The 20,275-nt window shown below is 42.2% G+C and overlaps 1 protein-coding gene across 1 annotated transcript in view; it reads right to left on the bottom strand.

Annotated features, from left to right (window-relative positions):
- Positions 1 to 20,275, bottom strand: part of Heg1 (heart development protein with EGF like domains 1) — a 67,863-nt gene that overhangs the window by 3,361 nt on the left and 44,227 nt on the right. The window contains exons 14-18 of the mRNA XM_090330699.1: positions 18,613 to 18,747; positions 12,264 to 12,306; positions 11,838 to 11,875; positions 5,628 to 5,715; positions 2,558 to 2,732 (exon numbers count right to left, since the gene is read on the bottom strand). Coding sequence (XP_090186825.1) covers positions 2,558 to 2,732; positions 5,628 to 5,715; positions 11,838 to 11,875; positions 12,264 to 12,306; positions 18,613 to 18,747 — 479 coding nt within the window. The remainder of the gene's footprint in view (positions 1 to 2,557; positions 2,733 to 5,627; positions 5,716 to 11,837; positions 11,876 to 12,263; positions 12,307 to 18,612; positions 18,748 to 20,275) is intronic.

The raw sequence follows: 20,275 nt of genomic DNA, 5'->3' as shown, positions 1-20,275 counted from the left end.
GTGGTAGAGTGCTAGCCTTGAGCAAAAGATGCTCAGGGACAGTGCTCAGGTCCTGAGTTGAAGCCCCAGGACTGGCAAAAACAAAACAAAACAAAATACAAGACTGGTATGGGGCTGAGAAGTGCAGTTTTTTGTTTTTTGTTTTTTTACCCATCAGAAGAAAGAAGATGGCATGGGGGGATGTTTGTCCTGGGGCACACTGAGATAGTTCCAGGGCAGGGGACCCCATGAGGAGTACTGCGGAGTCCAATGTGTGGACTGCATAGTGAGGACAGAGATTGGACGGTGTCATACGGAAATTCTAGCCTGTCAGTCTCAGAAAAATTGCCCCTCAGTTCTTACAATACAGGTCCCTGGTTGAGTGGTAGCGGTCACTGGGGAGAGGAACAGGGGAGAAGTCGTCCTGAAGGTACACCCAGATTTCTACTGGAGTGGGGGAAGTGCAAAGCCTTTCAGACTGTGAGGAGGGCTCAGGGAGGGCAGGGGTTACCAATATTATAAATAGATCTTGCCTTTCCCCTCCCTGCCCTCAAAATAAGTGTGGTCCCTCGACATAGTCTGCGGGACACTTCGGCATCTGCTGTACAGTTCTCTGAAAAGGAACAAAACATAGTGACACACACAGGTCTCCTAAGGGATCTCTGGATGACTTTGGCAAAATGGAAATGTCATGACAACTTTGCAATCCTCTCCTATTTGTGAGCCCGGCCCCAACTGAAGTTGTTAACTAGATGTCTTTTAAGCAACTTCTTAGCTAATGCCATGGAAACATGTGGTGAAGTTGGGCCTTCATGAACGCCACCCACCTGCTTGTGGCTAGTGACCCTACCACACTGGGGCAAAGGTACTGGGGCACACCTGGGGGAAATATTTGCCTAATTATGGTGTCAATTATGAAAGAAAAAGGATTTTCCTAGCAAAGCATATACGTCTTATGCAAAAATAGGAACTAAAACATTTTAACTAGAACCAAGTTTGTGTCTACATTTATCACTCTCATTTCTCAGTCTCTCAGGTTCAGATGTTCCAGTAAGCACATGACAACAAACAGCTCCCTAGCATGAAGAAAGCTGCCCCTCCCATCCAAAGTCTGATCACCATCGCCAATTCTGTAGCAACCAAAGGGATGGTGATTTCTTTGAGACTGTCTAGTGCCATTAAGGCCCCACAGGGCAAGGTCGCACGTTTATTGCTACACCTTGAAATGATGAGAAGTCACCTGACATCGGTTTACTCTTTGGTTCAGATATCCTGGTTTATGTTTGCTTTATGGCGGACACAGCATAAAGCAAAGGGAACCATGCAGGGTAGAAGAGTAAGACTTGGGTTAAATTTAATATGGGACAGAAGAATCTGGGGCTCAGAGTGCTCTCCTGTCTTTATGAATAACAGTCCTGGACTAGACAGAGAAAATTATGAAAAAACTGTTGAATGAATAGTCTCTACTAAATCTCTGAAAAGTGCTTGATGAAATATTCTTCTCATGTCTTTTCCAGTCCAAATTTTAACTATTTGACCAAACCAGATTAGGTAAATGTCGGTTTAGACATAAAAATGAAAGCAAGGGACAAGGGATGAATATCACTAAATTGTTAATCTTACAGTTTCCATTCTTATAACTTTTTTTTTTTTTGCCGGTCCTGGGCTTGAGCTCAGGGCCTGAGCACTGTCCTTGGACTTTCTCAAGACTAGAGCTCTACCACTTGAGCCTCAGCACCACTTCCGGCTTTTTTCTATGTATGTGGTACTGAGGAATTGAACCCGGGTCTTTGTGCATGCTAGGCAAGCACTCTATCACTAGGCCAAACTCCCGGCGCCATTCTTATAACTTTTAAGAGTAGGTTTGTGGAGCCGGGTATGGTGGCTTAGCTATGCAGGAGGCTGAGATCTGAGGATCAAGGTTCAAAGCCAGCCTGGGCACAAAAGGACCTGAGACTCTTATATCCAATTAGCTTCTAGAAAATGGGAAGTGGTAATTGGCTCAAGGGTAGAGCAGTAGCCTTGAGCTGAAGAACTCAGGACCGTGCCCAGGCTGAGTTCAAGCCCCATGACCCACCAAAAAAAAAAATAGGTTTGTCAATTATTGTTCCCATAAAGTGCTACTTGGAAATATCCTCCATATTTTAGTACCCAAACTAATAAACACCAGCATGCAAACATGTCATAAATAAATGTGTGTGAAAATACCTAAGCAGCAATCTCTGTGCTACCACTCTCTTGAACCTTTTAGCTAGCTGTAATGCTTTTCGTTTTTTGCTTTTTTTTTTTTTTTTTTTTGCCAGTCCTGTGCATGAGCTCAGGGCCTGAGCACTGTCCTTGGACTTTCTCAAGGCTAGAGCTCTACCACTTGAGCCTCAGCACCACTTCCGGCTTTTTTTCTATGTATGTGGGACCAAGGAATGGAATCCAGGTCTTCATGCATGTCAGGCAAGCACTCTACCACTAGGCCAAACGCCCAGCCCTGTAATGCTTTATTTATAGCCAAATAGAATTGTTTTCTTCCCTGACCAGGTGGGAGCATGTGGCTATGCTGGGCACAGGAGAGTGCAATACACACCGAATAATACACATCCGTCATCTGGAGGAGGTTTTTGGTGCTTCCATTCTCATGCATTTCAATGGCTTCTCGGCCCCACTCTTGTGAACGAGGATTCTTGGGGTACTCGGCATAGGGGGACATTTGGAAATCCCCACTTTTGAAGATGAGTTTGCTTATGTCATTTTTACTCTTTCTGTGTGATTAAAAACAAAATTTTGAAAACCTCTGTGAGTAACTTATGTAAAGAAATGTTATCAAAGACAGCCCGGGCACAAAAGGACCAGAGACTCTTATCTCCAATAAACCTCTAGAAAACGTGAAATGGGGCTTGGCTCAAGGGTAGGGCTGAAGCCTTGAGCTGAAGAGCTCAGGGACAGTGCCCAGGCCAGAGTTCAAGCCCGATGACCCCTCCCCCCCCCCACACAAAGAAATGTTATCTATGTAAATACCAACCATTATTTTGCAATGTAAATTAGACTATAATTTCTGTGTGGGTGCTCACTGGGGAATGTTAGTATTTGCCTAAACAAGTAAAAATGAAATTAGGTACAAAACCAAGATGCAAAAAGATATCCCATCTACAAGGGCTTGAAAGAGAAGGACTGGCAGCTGCCATAGAGCTGTTAGACTCATCTGTGGGAGAGGGCACTTTTTGGGGGGATGCCAGGGAAACAACAGTTGAAAGTGCATGGACTACTGGACAATCCTAGCTACTCAAGAGGCTGAGGATCTGAGGATCATGGTTCAAAGCCAGCCTGGGTAGGAAAGTCCATGAGACTCTTATTTGCAATAAAATACTCAGAAAAAGCCAGATGTAGTGATATGGCTCAAGTGGTAGAGCTCTAGCCTTCAGCAGAGAGAGGCTCAGGGGCAAAGCCCAGGCCATGAGCTCAAGCCTTAGGACTGGCAAAGACCAAACAAAAAAAAGTGCACAGACTGCTTGAGCCGTAAGATACAACCATCCCCACCAGGCCTGAACATCAGGAAAAACATGGGAAGAGTCAGCTGGGTGCGATGGTTCACGCCTGTAATCCTAGCTACTCAGGAGGCTGAGATCTGAGGATCGAGATTCAAAGCCAGCCGGGGCACAAAAGGACCTGGGACTCTTATCTCCAATAAACCTCTAGAAAATGGGAAATGGGGCTTGGCTCAAGGGTCGGGTGGAAGCCTTGAGCTGAAGAGCTCAGGGACAGCGCCCAGGCCGAGTTCAAGCCCCATGACACACAAAAAAACAAAAATAAAAACAAAAAACACAAACAAACATGGGAAGAGTCTAGGTCTCACCCAGATTTACTGCATCAAGTGCTCTGTGGGCAATTGAGGCTTAGTGAAGACAGCTAACTTGGCTCCTGGGTCACATTGTACTACTAGAAAAGCTGGGACTGGAATCAAGTATCTCATCACCACATAACTTCATTAATAGCAAAAGCAGGATAGTTACAAAAAAGCTATGGGCTATCCATATTCTCATTTCAACACAAGAGTAAAAGTGACTTTGAGGTTCACTGTTAGTTTACTGTTGAAGTATGTAGCTCTACACCTGAACCTAGAACTGAAAACTTAAATATTTGCCTTGGGTAAAACAACCTGAAGTTTCTTCCTTCCCAATCGCTTCCCTGAAAGTAAAATGTATGGGAAAAGTACAATCTGACTCAGGTTTATGGGATCAAATTTTTGCCTATGGCTTGGGAGCTGCTCTCCTGTATGCTAGTGAAAAGCACACCTGCTACTGTCCTGGTGGGTGGAACATCCGGTCTCAAACAATGACTTTCTTGTTCATAACTAACTTCCCTTCTCAGGTTATGCCTACATAATTTGGCCCAGAACATGTTGAAAAATATGAGGCCTCCACCAACCTTGAGCTTTGGCCCTTGGGATAGCTAGTCTTATAACTAGATGTTCCTCTCCACACAAGGCTTGTCTCCGATAGCAATTTGGTGAATCCGAGGCAAAGGTCTGTCTTATCTCTATTAGAGACAGAGGAATTCTTAAAATACCCTCCTTGTCAGTGGCAGAAAAAAAAAAATCTTACCTCTACATCAAAGGCCAGATTTTTCCTGCACCTTAACAAAGTTCCTCCTTTCTCTTCCTTTCCCAGTACAAACTCAATTTCACTGGCTTCAGGAAACCTAGAGTCAAATTTACTGCTCATCCCCATTGTGGCAACAGTTTCTCTAGTGCTAAAATATTCTGGATAATCCCTTTCATCATGCTCTGTCTACAGCCATCCATCTATCTGTCTAGATATAGGTATAATACCATTTTTTGATTTGGAGGGGTTCATTATGCTCTCATATATACATACATTGTCTGTATATATATGTGATATATAGATGGTATTGAGATCTATCTATCCATCCATCCATCCATCCATCCATCCATCCATCTATCATACTTTAAATCCCTTCACCTTCAAATACTCCTGCTGCCATTCTGTGGGCTGTCTTCCTTCTTTCCGTTCTTCTTTGTGTTTTGAGGCAGACCATTATATAGTCCAGGTTAGCCTCAATTTAAATTCCTAATTCTCCTGCCTCAGCAAGTTCTGGAATTACAAGCATGCAACATCATGTCCGGTTTACTTTCTTGTTACTGTCCTTTGGAGCACAAATGTTCTGGCATGCTAAAGGACTGGGATTGAACCCAAGCGACTACACATTCTAAACAAGCCTCTACCTCAGAACTTCAGCTCTGGAGATCTAAAGTTCTTAATTCTATTGAAATCTAGACTGTCTTTTTTTTGGTTGATTGTGATTTTGGGATTATTTTGTGCTGGTCCTGGGGCTTGAATTCAGGGTCTGGGTGCTAGTGCATTACCAATTGAGCTGCACCTCCACTTCCAGCTTGTATGTATGTATATATGTATGTATTTACTTGAGAATATTTTATTTTTAAATAAAGAAAATAAAGTTCCATCTACTCTCTTTTAAATTTTTCTCAGGCACCAACTATTGTGAATTTCCTTTTTAACTGTTCAGCTACACATTATGATTAAATGCTACAAACCATCTCAAGTATTCTTTAAGAGTGGAAACAGGCCCTTTGCAACAGGCCAAAAAACAGAATTAGGATGTAAATTCTCATCACTTACCTGCAACAGGTAATAATGAGGGCAATGCCGAGGATGAGGAGAAGCCCACCTCCCGCAGCGGCAATCACCACGGTGATAAGCTGATAGGCTAAATTATGGAAAACAAACAAACAAGCAGAAATAAGAGAGACTGGGATAAAAAGCCAATGACCCGATTTTATGTAGGTAAAGAAAACTGGTTGGGGCCGGGAGTTTGGCCTAGTGGTAGAGTGCTTGCCTTGCATGCATGAAGACCTGGGTTCAATTCCTTGGTACCGCATACATAGAAAAGCTAGAAGTGATGTTGTGGCTCAAGTGGTAGAGTGCTAGCCTTGAGAAAAGCCCAAGGACAGTGCTCAGGCCCTGAGTTAAAACCCCAGGACTGGCAAAAAGAAAAAAGAAAAAGAAAAGCGAAGGAAATTGGTACAACTGCTCTCTAGGTATTATGGTAAACCATCCCTTCTGTGTAAGCCCCCTTTTGCTAAGCTCCTGCAGCAGGTGCTGTTTGTAAGAGAGGACAGTAAAGCAGACTGTGAACTGAATATAGTAATATAATCTATATGCAACTGTTCATCCATCCTTTTTCCTAGTCTGAGCCTCTCTAGAGTCTCCAGAATAAAAAACTTGGAGTTTTTAGGCCTACCTTCTCACAGACACTTCAGTATTTCATAAGCAATGGTTCTCTCCCTGATCTTCATAGCTCAGCACTGTGATAGCATCTTTCATCCCACTCTGGGCCTTCATCTTTCCCAGAAGCTCTAGTTGTCTTTGCTTATATGCTTATTTAGAAGATACCTACTGCGCCCGTAAGCCACTTGCCTTCTGGGAAGTTTACTCCCTTCCATGGGCAGTGAGGGCGATGATGCTTATTTATACATGTAGAGGCATCAGCTTTCCTCTGACCACAGCTGGTTAGGTATAAACACCTGGTCCAAACTGGATCAATTGGTTCTAGGAATCTTAAGACTGGTAAAAAGAGAAGCCCTTTGCTCTCAAAATGGCTAAACCAGTGCTATATACTTAAAAGCTGCATGAGAATTCTATTTTCCATCAGGTTGTCTAAGAAGGAGAGAAAAATCCATCTTCTGTGGACATTCCATCTTTTGTGTGTCCACAAACACACCAGACAAACAGCAAAGGGGATAGGAAGATGAAGCACATCAGCATGTGTTCTGAAAAGAAGGCTCGCCTAGCAGCTGTCAGAGCTCTTAGTGTCCACTTTGCTGCCATTGCTGATGCTGGAATACCATGGTATACACTCTAACCCTTAAAAAAAAAATGGGGCCGGGAGTTTGGCCTAGTGGTAGAGCGCTTGCCTAGCATGCACAAAGACCCAGGTTTCTCGGTACCCCATACATAGAAAAACAACTGGGAATGGTGCTATGGATCCAGTGGCACAGCTCTAGCCTTGAGAAAGCCCAAGGACAGTCAGTGCCCAGGCCTTGAGTTCATGGCTCAGGTTTGGTTAAAAAAAAACAAAACTCTAGAGGGATTTTAGCCAACCAACACAACTTCCATTAATACTGTATTATAGTCAGGTGATGGTGGCTCACGCCTGTAATCTTAGCTTCTCAGGAGGCTAATACCTGAGAATTGCAGTTCAAAGCCAGCTTAGGCAAGGAAGTCTGTAAGACTCATTTCTAAAAATCAGAAGTGGATCTGTGGCTCAAAGTGGAAGAGCACTAGCCTTAAGCAAAAATGGCTCAGGGACAGTATCCCCTGAATTCAGAACGATCCCATGGTCGGCCAAAACCAAACAAAAATAATTATAATATAGGCAAAAGGAGTAGCCTTATGAGTGTTACTTCAAAGTTCACTTGGTTCCTTCTACGTTTTCCCTTAGCGATTCATGGTTATAATTTCACCTTTTATTGTTCTTAATTTGGCAGTACTAAAGCTTGAACTTAAGGCCTACCACTGCAAGGCAAGTGCTCTATCACTTCAGGCAATCCTCCAGCCCAGAATTTTACCTTTTAAATAGTCTCATTCTTCTCTGTCTACTGTATTCTTTTATTCTCTTGGCACCTTCCAAAATTGACCTTTATCAGGTACACAGACTATGTGTAAACATGCCCAGTGCTCCCTGCCCTCCACTATGAAAACTTCTCTGGTGATTCTGGTGCTCTCTCCTGAGGGTTCTGCATGTTCTGTCTCACCAATGGTCCTCCCTAGTGGCAATATCAGACAAGCAGTTCTCTCCCCCTCAGCCCTGGTTCCCTGCGGTTCTGACAGAGGCCAGTGAAGACGTGTGAGATGACTACTTTTAGCTACATGAGGCACCCAGCTAACTTCTGGGTAATGAGTGACCTCTCCTTTCTAAGCAGTTTAGTGCCGCCTTCCTGGATATTTGTTCTGAGTAATGCCTGCTAACAAAGTATTTCCCACTGCTATAAATCTCTTTATAGCTTCCACGCAAGAACAGGGTAAACACAATTAAAAGGTATTTTATACACTTGCCACTCAACTGTGGGAAGGGGTGGGAGGACTGGGAATATCCTTAAGTGGAACGTTCTGGTTTTAGCAGAAAGGGGCTGTAAATAGAGACGATGGTGTCTAACTCCTCCCTGGCCACAGTGAGGTCTGCTGGGAAGGCACTCCACTCAGGAGATCCAAAATCTGAGGAAATTAGGTAGTTCTATAGCCACACCAACAGAAAACTATAAAACCAACAAAAATCATTAGAGGATGAGAATATTTTTCAAAAAGTGATTCTTTTGATACTTGTTGAAATGAACTCCAGAAAATGGAAACAAGAACTTTTTTTAAGAAGAAGTGGTTCTTAAAGGCAATTGTAGGTGGATAGTTAAGTATATTACAAAATAGTATAGAATTATGAAAATGCCCTTATGAAATTACGAAAATGGAAGTATTTTCATGCACTAGGTTTAAAAATGATATGTTCAGTGATATCAAATTCCTTTTACAAAAAGACATACATGTATACCCCGGGGAAGACGGACAATTACAATGCTTCCTTTAAAAGTCAAATTCTGAGGGAGGAGGTGAGGGGAGAGAAATGGGGACAAAAGCATGAGAAAGGGTATCAATGTTTGTAAAGTAATGCACCTTCTATCTGGTGAATATAATGTAACCCTTCTATTAATTACAATAAAAATATAATTTAAAAAGTCAAATTCTGATTCCGTAGGACTGAAGTGAGAGGCCTGGTATTATGTGCTTCTAACAAGCTTCTGGGTAACACGAATGCTGCTGGTCCCGAGGACCACATTTAGCAGCAGGAACACATGGTATGACATGCATGATGAGATTATTCGGCTGGATGACTATGAAGAACTTAGGAATGAAATCAGGTGCTGGTGGCTCATGCTTGCAATTCTAACAACTCAGGAGGCTAAGACCTAAGGATCAAGTTCAAAGCCAGCTCAGGCAGGAAAGTCCATGAGTCCATTTACTAATGATAAACTGTCACTACCAGTTATAACTGGAAACCAACAATCTAGCTTTCTGCTGGAGATAGTAATGGTGACTGCAGAAGTATGGCAGAAAAATGAGTCTGGGGGTCTGAGAATCCTGGCTACTTTCAGGACCCAGAAACGTCATGGACTCAACCACCAGAAAACCGGAAGTGGCTCTGTGGCTCAAAGTGGTAGAGCACTAGCCTTTAGCTGAAGAGCTCAGGAACAGCATCTAGACATAGAGTTCAAGCACCATGACCGACCAAAAAAAAGAACTTAGGAATAAGGGAATCTTCAGGCCAGATACAAGAGTGGATAATACTAGCCTTCACTGTCTCACTGGACTTGGGAAAGTGTGTACCCAAGAAAGTCTGTACACAGAAGAAGCATTTCTTGCTTATGGAAACTCCAGCCTGATTCATAGCCCCCCCTGGAAGGTAACTACTGTCTTCACTATTTTGGCACAAAACATTGGGTGATGAGTTATATATGCCCTCGAGGTGCTATCATCACAGAGATGAATTCCTGACTCCTTAACCAACACCCAGGAGTGGGCCTAGAACTCAGATAAGGAGGCAGGTGGCAAGTGTATATGCAGTTGAAGCAAGAACACCATCTGTGTCTTTATGTATTATTATAAGTAATGATAGTATTCAGCCATTATTAATTGTTTTATAGTACCCACGTAATATAGATATCAAAATCATAAAATGAAAGTCAGGCGTGATGAATCTCTAGAATCCCAGCACTCTGCAGCTGAAGTAGAAGGAGGACGAGGTAAGAAGCCAGCCTGGGCTATATAAGTGAGATCTTGTTTCAAAAAATATAAAATGATATTCCACACTACTCTAATGATAAACTGTCAATAGCAGCTATAACTGTAAACCAACAATCTAAGCAGATGCTGCCCTCTGCTGGACATAGTAATGGTGACTGAGTAAGTGTGGTAGAAAAATAAGTCTGGGGATCTGAGAATCAGGGGAATCCTGGCTACTTTCAGGACCCACAAACATCATGGAAATGATAAACCTTTTTTTCTTGAAGTAAGAGCTTTCAGAAAATGAAGGGAATAGAATATAAGCATTCAGTATCTCTACGCATAACAAATGTTAATGATCTGAGAGCACTAGAAAGTGAACAGTAGAATTCTGCATCTCAGGAAGCCCCTTCGAAGCAAAGATATCCTCTGGAATACACATGCAGAAAGAGCCAGGATCCATACAGCTCAAAAACTGGTTTCTAAAAGGTGATTTTTAAAAACTTTTTCTTTCTTTCTTTCTTTTCTTTTTTTTTTTTGTTTTGTGCTGAGGCTCAAACCTAAGGTCTTGTGCACGGTAAGTATGTACTCTACTGAGTTTTACTCCCAGCCCCTCTCATTCTTTCTAAAAACCAAACATTAGAGCTGAAGCTAGTTGGTTATATCAATAATCCTTTCTACTCAGTTGGTTAAGTTGGTTAAGATCTGGGAATTTCAGTTCAGTGCCAGCCTGGGTAGACAAACTGACAAGACTTTTATCTCTCCAAATAGCCAGAAAAAACAAAACAAAACAAAACAAAACATGGAGATGTGGCTCAAGTAGCTCAACAAACACACACACATACACACACACAAAGCATTATTTCTATGACTATCTCTTTCTATTCATTGATTATATGCTTGCTTCCAAAAGTGCTTCCCTACTTCCCATAGGCTCCCTACTCTAACTTCTTGCTAGTTTTCAGTCAAAAGAAATTGAATAATGAGTCACATCAATAATCCTAATTGAGTATGCAATCTCAGGTTCCTACACTCTGGCCTAAGAGAGGCTCTGTGCTGGGTTTATAGCAGTATGTCTTAGGTCTTACTTTATTTTTTGTTTTATTTGATTTTTATTTGTGCTCAAACTTAAATAATAAACTTTCCTAATAAGCAAGTTTTATAGATAAAACATCACTGAGGACATAAAAAGGAAACTTGGAACCTTTACACAATTATACATCCAATCTCGTACACTTAAAATACATATCATTAGCACACTTATCTACAGAGTAAAAGGCAAAGATATTCTAAAATAAAATCTTAATTGTTATTGATTCAAAAATTGTTTCATATTTTGAATTTTAATTTCTAATGTCTCAAATATTGACTTTAAAGAATTACAGCTGGTCTTTGAAAAGCAAGTTCACATGTCAGCACCAGCATTCTTGATTGCTTTGTATTTTACTCTCTAATTCAGAGGTGCAGATTCCACCTTGTAGGCGTGACCCCTGGCTGGCACTACACTCAAGTCTCCACACTGCCCCCAAATTCTCCTCCATGTACTCTCCATGCTCTTTTCCTAAGCTATGAGTCTTGCTAGTAAACCCAGTGTCTCATTACAGTCTAAACTTCTCATACTAGCCATCAAACTCCAACAGTTGAGTCTCCATATACTTTGCCAACTAATCCCTACCATCTGCCATTTTCTCTGTTTATATTCCTGGCATACTTGCTCAAAAACTGCTCAGAACAAACTGTGGGCTCCATGGCTGTCATCTATCTTTCTCCTTCCATACTTGGGGATCAAAGTCTCTCCAGATCTCCTTCCAATACACAAAGGTGTGGTCTCTGCCCTGACTCCCACTTGTGTTCACTTTCTCATGCTGACTCTCCACAGGCAGGGCCTTTTGGGTAAACTCATCTTCCCCTTTCAGACCCTGAGTGCTACAGAGATCCAGGACAAGTCTTTCTCCTTGTTTTCCCCATGCTGCCCAGCACTGAGCCTGGAATTACATGGGGGAAAATAGGAGATTACCCACCACCCCGACCAGGTCCTGTGCATTTTGTTATACTTACGGTTTCCACAGTTGAGACCACCAAGGCCAAATGGACAACTGCAGATCAAGAGACAACAAACAAAAACAAAAAAGAATTAGCCTCGAATCTCAAAAGAAGTTAAGGAATGTCATTATTTAGCACCTATTCTTTATTAGGATATGTCTTTATTTTATGACAGTTTTTTTTCTTTTTAATCAGTCCTGGGGCTTGAATTCAGGGCCTAGGCACTATTCCTGAGCTTCTTTGGTTTAAGGCTAGCATTCTACCACTTGAGCCACAGCACCACTTCTGTTTTTTCTGTTTATGTGATACTGAGGAATCGAACCCAGGACTTCATGCGTACTGGGAAAGCACTCTACTACTACGCCACATTCCCAGCCCCGGGATAGTTTTTATAACAGGAACTGCAACAACTTCATCAGAGTAAATGACCATGACACCTACCTCATACAGGTTTCATTTTCAAGTCTATATCCATCTTCACATGCTGTAATAGAAAGGAAAAACCCATAAATGTGTTTGTTAACGTCAATTTTTCTAACTCATGTATAATTAACTGCTGGTTACCCTGAAGTCTACAAAAGAGCATTCTAGAAACTGAAGGTAGCAAATAGCTTTAAAATGTTATAGGGCCTAAACAATATTGCCAGCTCACCTCGTAGCCTTATCAAGAAACATTTCTTAACCTCTTTGTTGATTTCAGTTTCCCATCTATACGCAGAAGATAAGAAAGGGATAATAATATCTACTACATAGTGTTTTAATAAAACAGATTGAATAAAATAATGCATGCAAATGAGTCAGCACCAGCCTGGTATAAGTGGTAGAGCACCTGCTATTAAGAGTAGGCCCTAAGTCAGGCACAGTGGCTCTCACCTGTAATCCTAGCTACTCAGGAGGCTGAGATATGAGGATCGAGGTTGAAAGCCAGCCTGGGCACAAAAGGACCTGAGACTCTTATCTCCAATTAACCTCCAGAAAACAGGAAGTGGGGCTGGCTCAAGGGTAAGGCTGGTAGCCTTGAGCTGAAGAGCTCAGGGGCAATGTCCAGGCCCAGGAATAGGGTGGTTGTCTTGAGCTAAAGAGCTCAAAGACAGTGCCCACGCCAAATTCAAGCCCCATAACCCTCCTCCAAAAAAAAAGAATAGGCCCTGAGTTCAAGTCCAGTACTATTGTTTAAAACTATTTGCACATAAAATGTAAACTTTTCACTAGGTGCGGTGGCTCATGCCTGTAATCCTAGCTACTCAAGAGACTGAGATCTGAGGATCGAGGTTCAAAGCCAGCCAGGGTACAAAAGGACCTGAGACTCTTATCTCCAATTAACATCTAGAAAATGGGAAGTGGGACTGTGGCTCAAGGGTAGGGCAGTAGTCTTGAGCTGAAGAGCTCAGGGACAGCACCCAGGCCCAGAGTTCAAGCCCCATGACCTCCCCCTCAAAGTAAAAATTTTAAAAAGAAATGATAATAAAAGAATAATAAAATGATATAATGATAATAAAAGAAATGGTAATAAAGATATAATAAAATTATGCAAGATTAATAAACACCTGAATGAATATATGAATGTTTGTAGTTATAATTGCTTTTGGAAGTTCCCTATGAAGATGAAGAATGTCTCCTGTGGGAACATGAGCGTGGCCTAGTGGTAGAGTGCTTGCCTAGCATGCATGAAACCCTAGGTTTGATTTCTCGGGTACTAGATACACAACCAAAGCTGAAAATGGTGCTATGGCTCGAGTGGTAGAGCTCAAGCCTTGAGAAAGCACAAGGATAGTGCTCAAGCTCTGAGTTCAAGCCCCAGGACTGGAAAAAAAAAATGAATGCCTCCTGTGGATCCATCCATATACAGAAAGACTAAAGTTTCACCCACTGTGATATACATCAAGCCTTCAACATGACATGGTACACTTATCACTATTTCACATGCAAGTGGAAGCTGTGGGTGACACTCAGTAGGTCATGGTCTTGGTGAATGCCTAGGATTTCATAAAAGAAGGCTTACCATATAGTTTTGGCAAGGACTCTGAGTATATGTAGAAGTGCCTAAATAGTCCTCTGCCCAAGCACATGACTTTGAGCCTCTGATAGTGCAGCTCCAGGGAGGCTGCTTCATCTGAAGTGCTAAGGCCTAGCTAGTCTCTTGCACGAGCAGTTCTCAAATTTATCTGATCACATAATACTCTGAATACTTTCAACCAAACACTATATGCTATATAGTCCATGCTTGGATGAAAGCAATGAAAAACAGTCTTGTAGACAAATTTGTTGCTAGAAGAAATGAGGTGAAATTTTGATTTATGATTACTGTATGTCAGATACAACTGTGTAAGACACAAGAAACGAGGCAGAGCACAGAGCTGGCATCTGTGACCAGAGAGCAGACACGATGAGGGCGAGCTGTGACAGCCCAAAGTGCATAGGCAGTGAGGTCAGAGGCAGGGTAGGTGAATTCCCTGCAGGCTGGGTCTGGAGGTCTTTCACAAATACTTCCCAGCATCCTGTTACAGACTTGTGTATAATAGTATTACCTTTGTAGATGTGGTTAATATTTTTCCCTTTCTACTTTTTAACCTATGTTACTATCGTAAACCATCTATTACTTTATCACTAGTTTTGTAGAAGAGTGTCTGAAAACACTGTTCCAAATAATCTCTAATTTAAAGATAGTGGCACATGTACAAAGCACAGATAGGAAGATCATAGTTTGGGGCCAGACCACACAAAAACACTATTGCAATCCTGTCTAAAAAATAATCTAGAGCTAAGTGCAGGAGGCTGAGAGCTCAAGGATGTGTCAGGCAGAAAAGTTGGCTGGACTGCCTCTGCAAGATAACTATCAAAAACCAGCATTGAACGACTCGGTGGCTCATGCCTGTAATCCTAGCTACTCAGTAAGCTGAGGATCAAGGTCCAAAGCCAGCCTGGACACAAAAGGACCTGAGACTCATCTCCAATTAACCTCTAGAAAACAGGAAGGGGGGCTTGGCTCCAGGGTAGGGCAGTAGCCTTGAGCTGAAGAGCTCAGGAACAGCACACAGGCCTAGTTCAGCTGGAGGTGTGGCTCAAGTGGTAGAGTGGCAGTTCAGCAAACACAACACCCTAAAATTCAAACCTGAGTACTAAGGGTACACATAAAATAAGCTGGGCATGGTGGTGCAAGCCTATAATCCCAGCTACTGGGGAGGTAGAGGTAAGAAGATCACGGTCCAAGGTAGACTCAGGCAAAAATACAAAATCCTGGGGCTGGGAGTTTGGCCTAGTGGTAGAGTGCTTGCCTAGCATGCACGAAGACCCGGGTTCGATTCCTCGGTACCATATACATAGAAAAAGCCAGAAGTGGTGTTGAGGCTCAAGTGGTAGAGCCCTAGCCTTGAGAAAATCCAGGGACAGTGCTCAGGCCCTGAGCCCAAGCCCAGGACTGGCAAAAAAAAAAAAAAAATACAAAATCCTTCCTGAAAACTTAACAAAAGCTTGAAAGGGGCAAGAGCATGGCTCAAATGAGTGCTAGCAAGTACAAGATCCTGAATTTCAAGTTCAGTGCCACTAAATAACACATAAACACGTAAATAAGTAATCTGTAATTTATCTCATGGCAGATCATTTAAGGGCTGAAAACGTGAACTGTAATGTTTGAGATCCAGAGTCATCCTTTCTGTCTTGTATGAAGGGCAATTTATTATAAGAAGCAGACACTGGAAATCTCGATGGTGCTTGTTACGGGATGTCATAGATGTCACAATGCCCAAAGAATTTTCCAGTCATGCATAAATTCCATCTGTTGTCCTGCCTGAGAGCTCATGGGTTAGACTGTTTTCATTTAGCTTCAGAAGTAGTCTGACTCCATGATGTAATGATATATTTTAATTTTAAAAGGACTCAGTCAAGCTGGGTGCTGGTAGCTCTCACCTGTGGTCCTAGCTATTCAGGAGGTTGAGATCTGAGGATCATGGTTAGAAGCCAGCCCAGGTAGGACACTTTATCTCCAACAAACAACGCCAAAAAAAAAAAAAAAGGCCAGGAGTGGAACTGTAGCTCAAGTGGCAGAGTGCTAGCCTTGTGCCAAAGAAGCTCAGGGTCAATTCACACACACACACACACACACACACACACACACACACACACACACACACACTCACTCACTCACACAGGCTCAGTCTTTCACCAAAGATTGGGTGATATTTCAACAGAGTGCTACTGCATGCTTAGGGCTGTGCTGGCAGCTCTTGGGGGGAAGCCCGGGTGCTCACTAGGACAGCTTCTCCCTACATACCCAGGGGACTGACTACAAAAGATGAACCAAACATGCCCAGTTTACAAATATGCCCAAAGTGGACTTCTTCTACTGCTATGAAAAAGAAGCAAATTCAAGACTTGAAAAAGAGAGAGGAAAAAAAAAAAAAACACCAAATGGTGGATTTAATTGTTCTTTTGATCGTTGCAGCAAACTAAATCAAGAAGTGCGGATCTCTTCCTGTCAAAATGGCTGCCCTATGATGTGTGTTCCTTTATTTAATAGACATCTGAGCCTCAAAATATGATGAGCACTGTTCTAGACATGATTCTGACTCCTAAGGCACCCGTCCTCTGATGACATATAAAAAGATGTTTAGAATTTAAATTTGTGCCTTGGTATTTTTCTTCTACTTTGTGGCTCATGAAACCTACATGATGGAAAGAAACTATAAACCTTATAGGAAAAGCACCTATTTGAATTTTAAATATGCCTGTGTTCCAGCACTCATGACCAGAAGATGTCAGCACTGACCTATGAGAACCTAGCGACAGGACTGTGGCCTGTGAAGCTCCAAAATCCCACTATTGGAGGCCTCATGGCCACACATACTACCGAGAAGAAGCTGCACTGGGCCTCAGCAACAAGACAAAAGCTATTCAAGAGCTCCTCATACTTCTTGGATAGCCAGATGGAAAACATAATGTTAATGTCCATATCATTTACAGCATGCACACAGATAAAGCATGTGTATATAGATATAACCTTTGGCCAATCCTCTATAGAAATAGAGAATAGAGCTTGTATATATTTTCTAAATCATTACAACAAAGCTGTATCTTAGCAAGTTTTTATATTGCTCTGTTACATACAAACATACACTATCTTTGCTGGACTTTCAAAGTTACCTATAAAATCAAAATCAAATGCAATCTGCTTTCACTAAAGGTAGCATGTGAGGGGCTTAATTATGAAACCGTGGACTTGGAAATATATGGAAGCAGGTCAAGCCAGCTAAAAGCAGGCAGTGAGGGCCATTCTTAAAGAATGACACACAGGGACACTTCCACACAACCACAATCTATTCTGTATCCTCTGACCCCATCTGCACATCACTCCACACATTTAGATTTTAGTGCCATCACCTTCCTGCATGAAGCCAGGGTAGAATCCTCAATTCTAAGAAGGGCACGGAACATTTGCATTAAGCCAGATAAAAGGGAATTAGGAATCATTATCTCTGTAGCAAAGCAGCAGCCTGGAATGGTACTGAGAAATGCTGTATTCCAGGCACGTACTGGGACAGAGGCCCAACTCGGAGAACTGGCCTTCCTCTTCAAAACGACCACAGGTCTCACCCGAGAGTTGCCAATGTCCACTTTAAAATAACTTTCTATCTAAACCTGAGAAGGTCAGAGGGTCTAAAGCTCAAGATGAGAACAGACCTACAATATGATTTTGTCTTCTTTTGATGAGTCCTCTAATGGGAAGTCCTGACAGAAATAAGCGGCATGTCACCTTCCCCAGTAGGTGATTTGTACTCAGATCCCAGTACATCTGTCACCAGCAAGGTGTTGACTGAGCAGGAAATCTGTGTCATCCAAGATTCTAATGGGAGATAATGCTTAAAGCTCCATAAAAGACCAGTCTAAGTATTTGCCAGTTTTTCTGATGATCACAAGAGCAGGAGTCCTTAATGTCAGGGTACACAGTGTCTGATGTGAATCAGTTTTTATTTTAAAGCTATATTCTTGAGCTATATTCACTGAGCAGTCTTTATCTCAAATTGAAAAAAAAATGTAAGCCTTATTCAAATGGTTAGTAGAATTAGATTTCCACTTTCAAATACGATGTGAAAGCTTTAAAGCTGTAACTCATTCATTAAACAACCACCTGCGGAAAATATGAGTAAATGCTTATAAACTTACTAAGCACCTACATCTAATTGCCTTCCTCAATTCTTATAATACATAATGACCTACCGTTACACTCATCTTAAAGAAGAGAAAACTGAGGTGCAGAGACATGAAATGCTTGCCTCAGATAAAACTTGTTCAGTGAGGAAGGGTGGGGCTCTGATTAGGTCCTCTGAGCTTCAGCCGAGCATACTGACTCCTAAGCCACAGCTGACCCTAAAAGATCCAGGCCAGACTCGACTCCATGTTTGTCTTTCCAACTTAGAAGATTAGCAGGCAACAGATAAATTTTGGGGAAATAAAATAATATTTTTCTAACTTCCTCCAAATCAAAATAAGAAAAGGTCTTAACATAAGCATTCCATTCTCTTCTTTTTTTTTTTCCTCTGTTGAATCAAACTGGCCAAGCTAGCATGCACCAGACAGAAATAATGCTATTATTCCAAAGAGATAACTTATTCTTCTGTGAACAAAATAACAAGAACAGTCACCCTCAGTTTGGAAGAATATACTCAGAAAAGAAAAGGGAGGGCCAGAGAGAGGCAAAGGGGGATGGGGAGGGTGAAGCAGAGAGAGAAGCAGGTGGATATAGGCACCCCTATCCTGAAATAGGGCTGGGAATGATGGGTAAACCTGTCTGTACCTCGGCAGGAGTGATCCATCTTATTAAACTGGAAGTAGCCTGACTTGCACTGGCACAGGGCAACACCATCCAGGTCCGTGCAGATGGAGGTCTCTTTGTCACATTCTGGACTCTTCCGCTTGCACAAGCTGCCCGCTGGAATGAGAAAAAAAAAAAAAAAAAGACAATGAAACGAACAAAACCTTCTTTACTTCACACCTCAAGACTCTTGATCTGCTATTTCAGGAGGTGCTGGAAAGGGTTTCCCACAGGGTCTCTGAAAAGCATATTCCTCTCCCAGGTCTTCTCTGCAAAGCCTTCTGCTATTGCTCTGTGTCAGCCCCGGAACCATTTACAGAATCTACTATTCCCCACAGAGAAATCAAGCTGGAAAGAAACAGGACATTGCATCTTCTCTGATGCCCACTGCAAATGATGGCCTCAACTTGAAATGTTCTGTTGCTTCATGCGAAAGGACTGTGTGCAAAGTGCAAGCTGAGGAGTCAAAGAAAACTCAAAAAATGAGACCATTTTCTGGGTTGAGATCAGTTGAGGTAGGACCAAAACCAACTCATACCTCAGGTGAAAAAGTATGTCTTGGTCTGTGTATTGCATGGCCTTGTGGGGGTAGGGAGTGGATTCTACCATCCCCTTTTTATGCCAGTACTGAGGATTAAATTCAGGTCCTCAGGATTTTGTTTAGTTTTTTCTGCTCAAAGCCTGCCTTGAGCTATTTGAACCAAACCATATCATTTGAATCATACCTCCATTCCCAGATTTTTGCTGGTAAATTGGAGATAAAGAGTTTGTCAGATGTGCTTGCTTCCTAAATAGCTATGATTACAGGCATAAGCCACCAGAACCCAGCTTAAGGGGGACATTTTTTTCTTTTCTTTTCTTTTTTGGCCAAGAGCCATTGGATATTTATAACATCATTCACAGGCCACGCAGGATCATCAGCGTAAGCAGGTGGCCATGGGTAGCCACCGAGGAGTGTATGAGAAGCATAAGCATCTGCCTGGCCTGGTACCAAATGATTTCATGGTCCATGAGCCATACATTCCCTACTTCTATCCTAGAGAGGCCCAAACCACATGTTCTGGTGGAGGAGCAGCATCGGCATGCTTCCTTTCCTTATTGGAAGGAAAGGTATGAGAAAGAACTGGAGTGCTGGAGTATGTATGTTTACCCAGTTGTCCCCTAATTCCAGTGACGGTTCTTTGAGGTTTATTCATCTCTGGGTCTTTGGGATTTTGTACAAAGTGTGTATGTGACAAAGATGCTGTCAGCAGATCAGCAACCATACCACCACCAAGTGATTAAGCAGGAAGTGGATCATTCAGGCTGCTTTCATATTCACTTCAGGATCTTGTTAATTCATGGACGACAAAAAATCAGTCCATTCTTACAAAAAAACCATTCACAGTTGGGCATATGATCCTTACAAGGTTTTAGACAGCAGACAAGAGGGTGCAGTTCATCTGAGACAGGCCTAGCAAAGAGGCATATGAAAGAGGCGGTAGAACAAAAAATATGCAACCAAGTGGATAATGACTAGTAACTGAGCTCCACCCCATATGGGACAAGGTAAGACAGAAATGTGCAAGAAGCAAGAGCTAGTTCAACTTGGGAAGAGAGCTGCAATGGGAAGGCAATGAGAATGCTGTGCAATGAGGAGTGATTG

This window comes from Megascapheus bottae, chromosome 1 (genome assembly GCF_031878675.1).
Source record: "Megascapheus bottae isolate mThoBot1 chromosome 1, mThoBot2.hap1, whole genome shotgun sequence".
Classification (NCBI taxonomy): Eukaryota; Metazoa; Chordata; class Mammalia; order Rodentia; family Geomyidae; genus Megascapheus; species Megascapheus bottae.
This window is presented reverse-complemented; position numbering and strand designations above follow the sequence as displayed.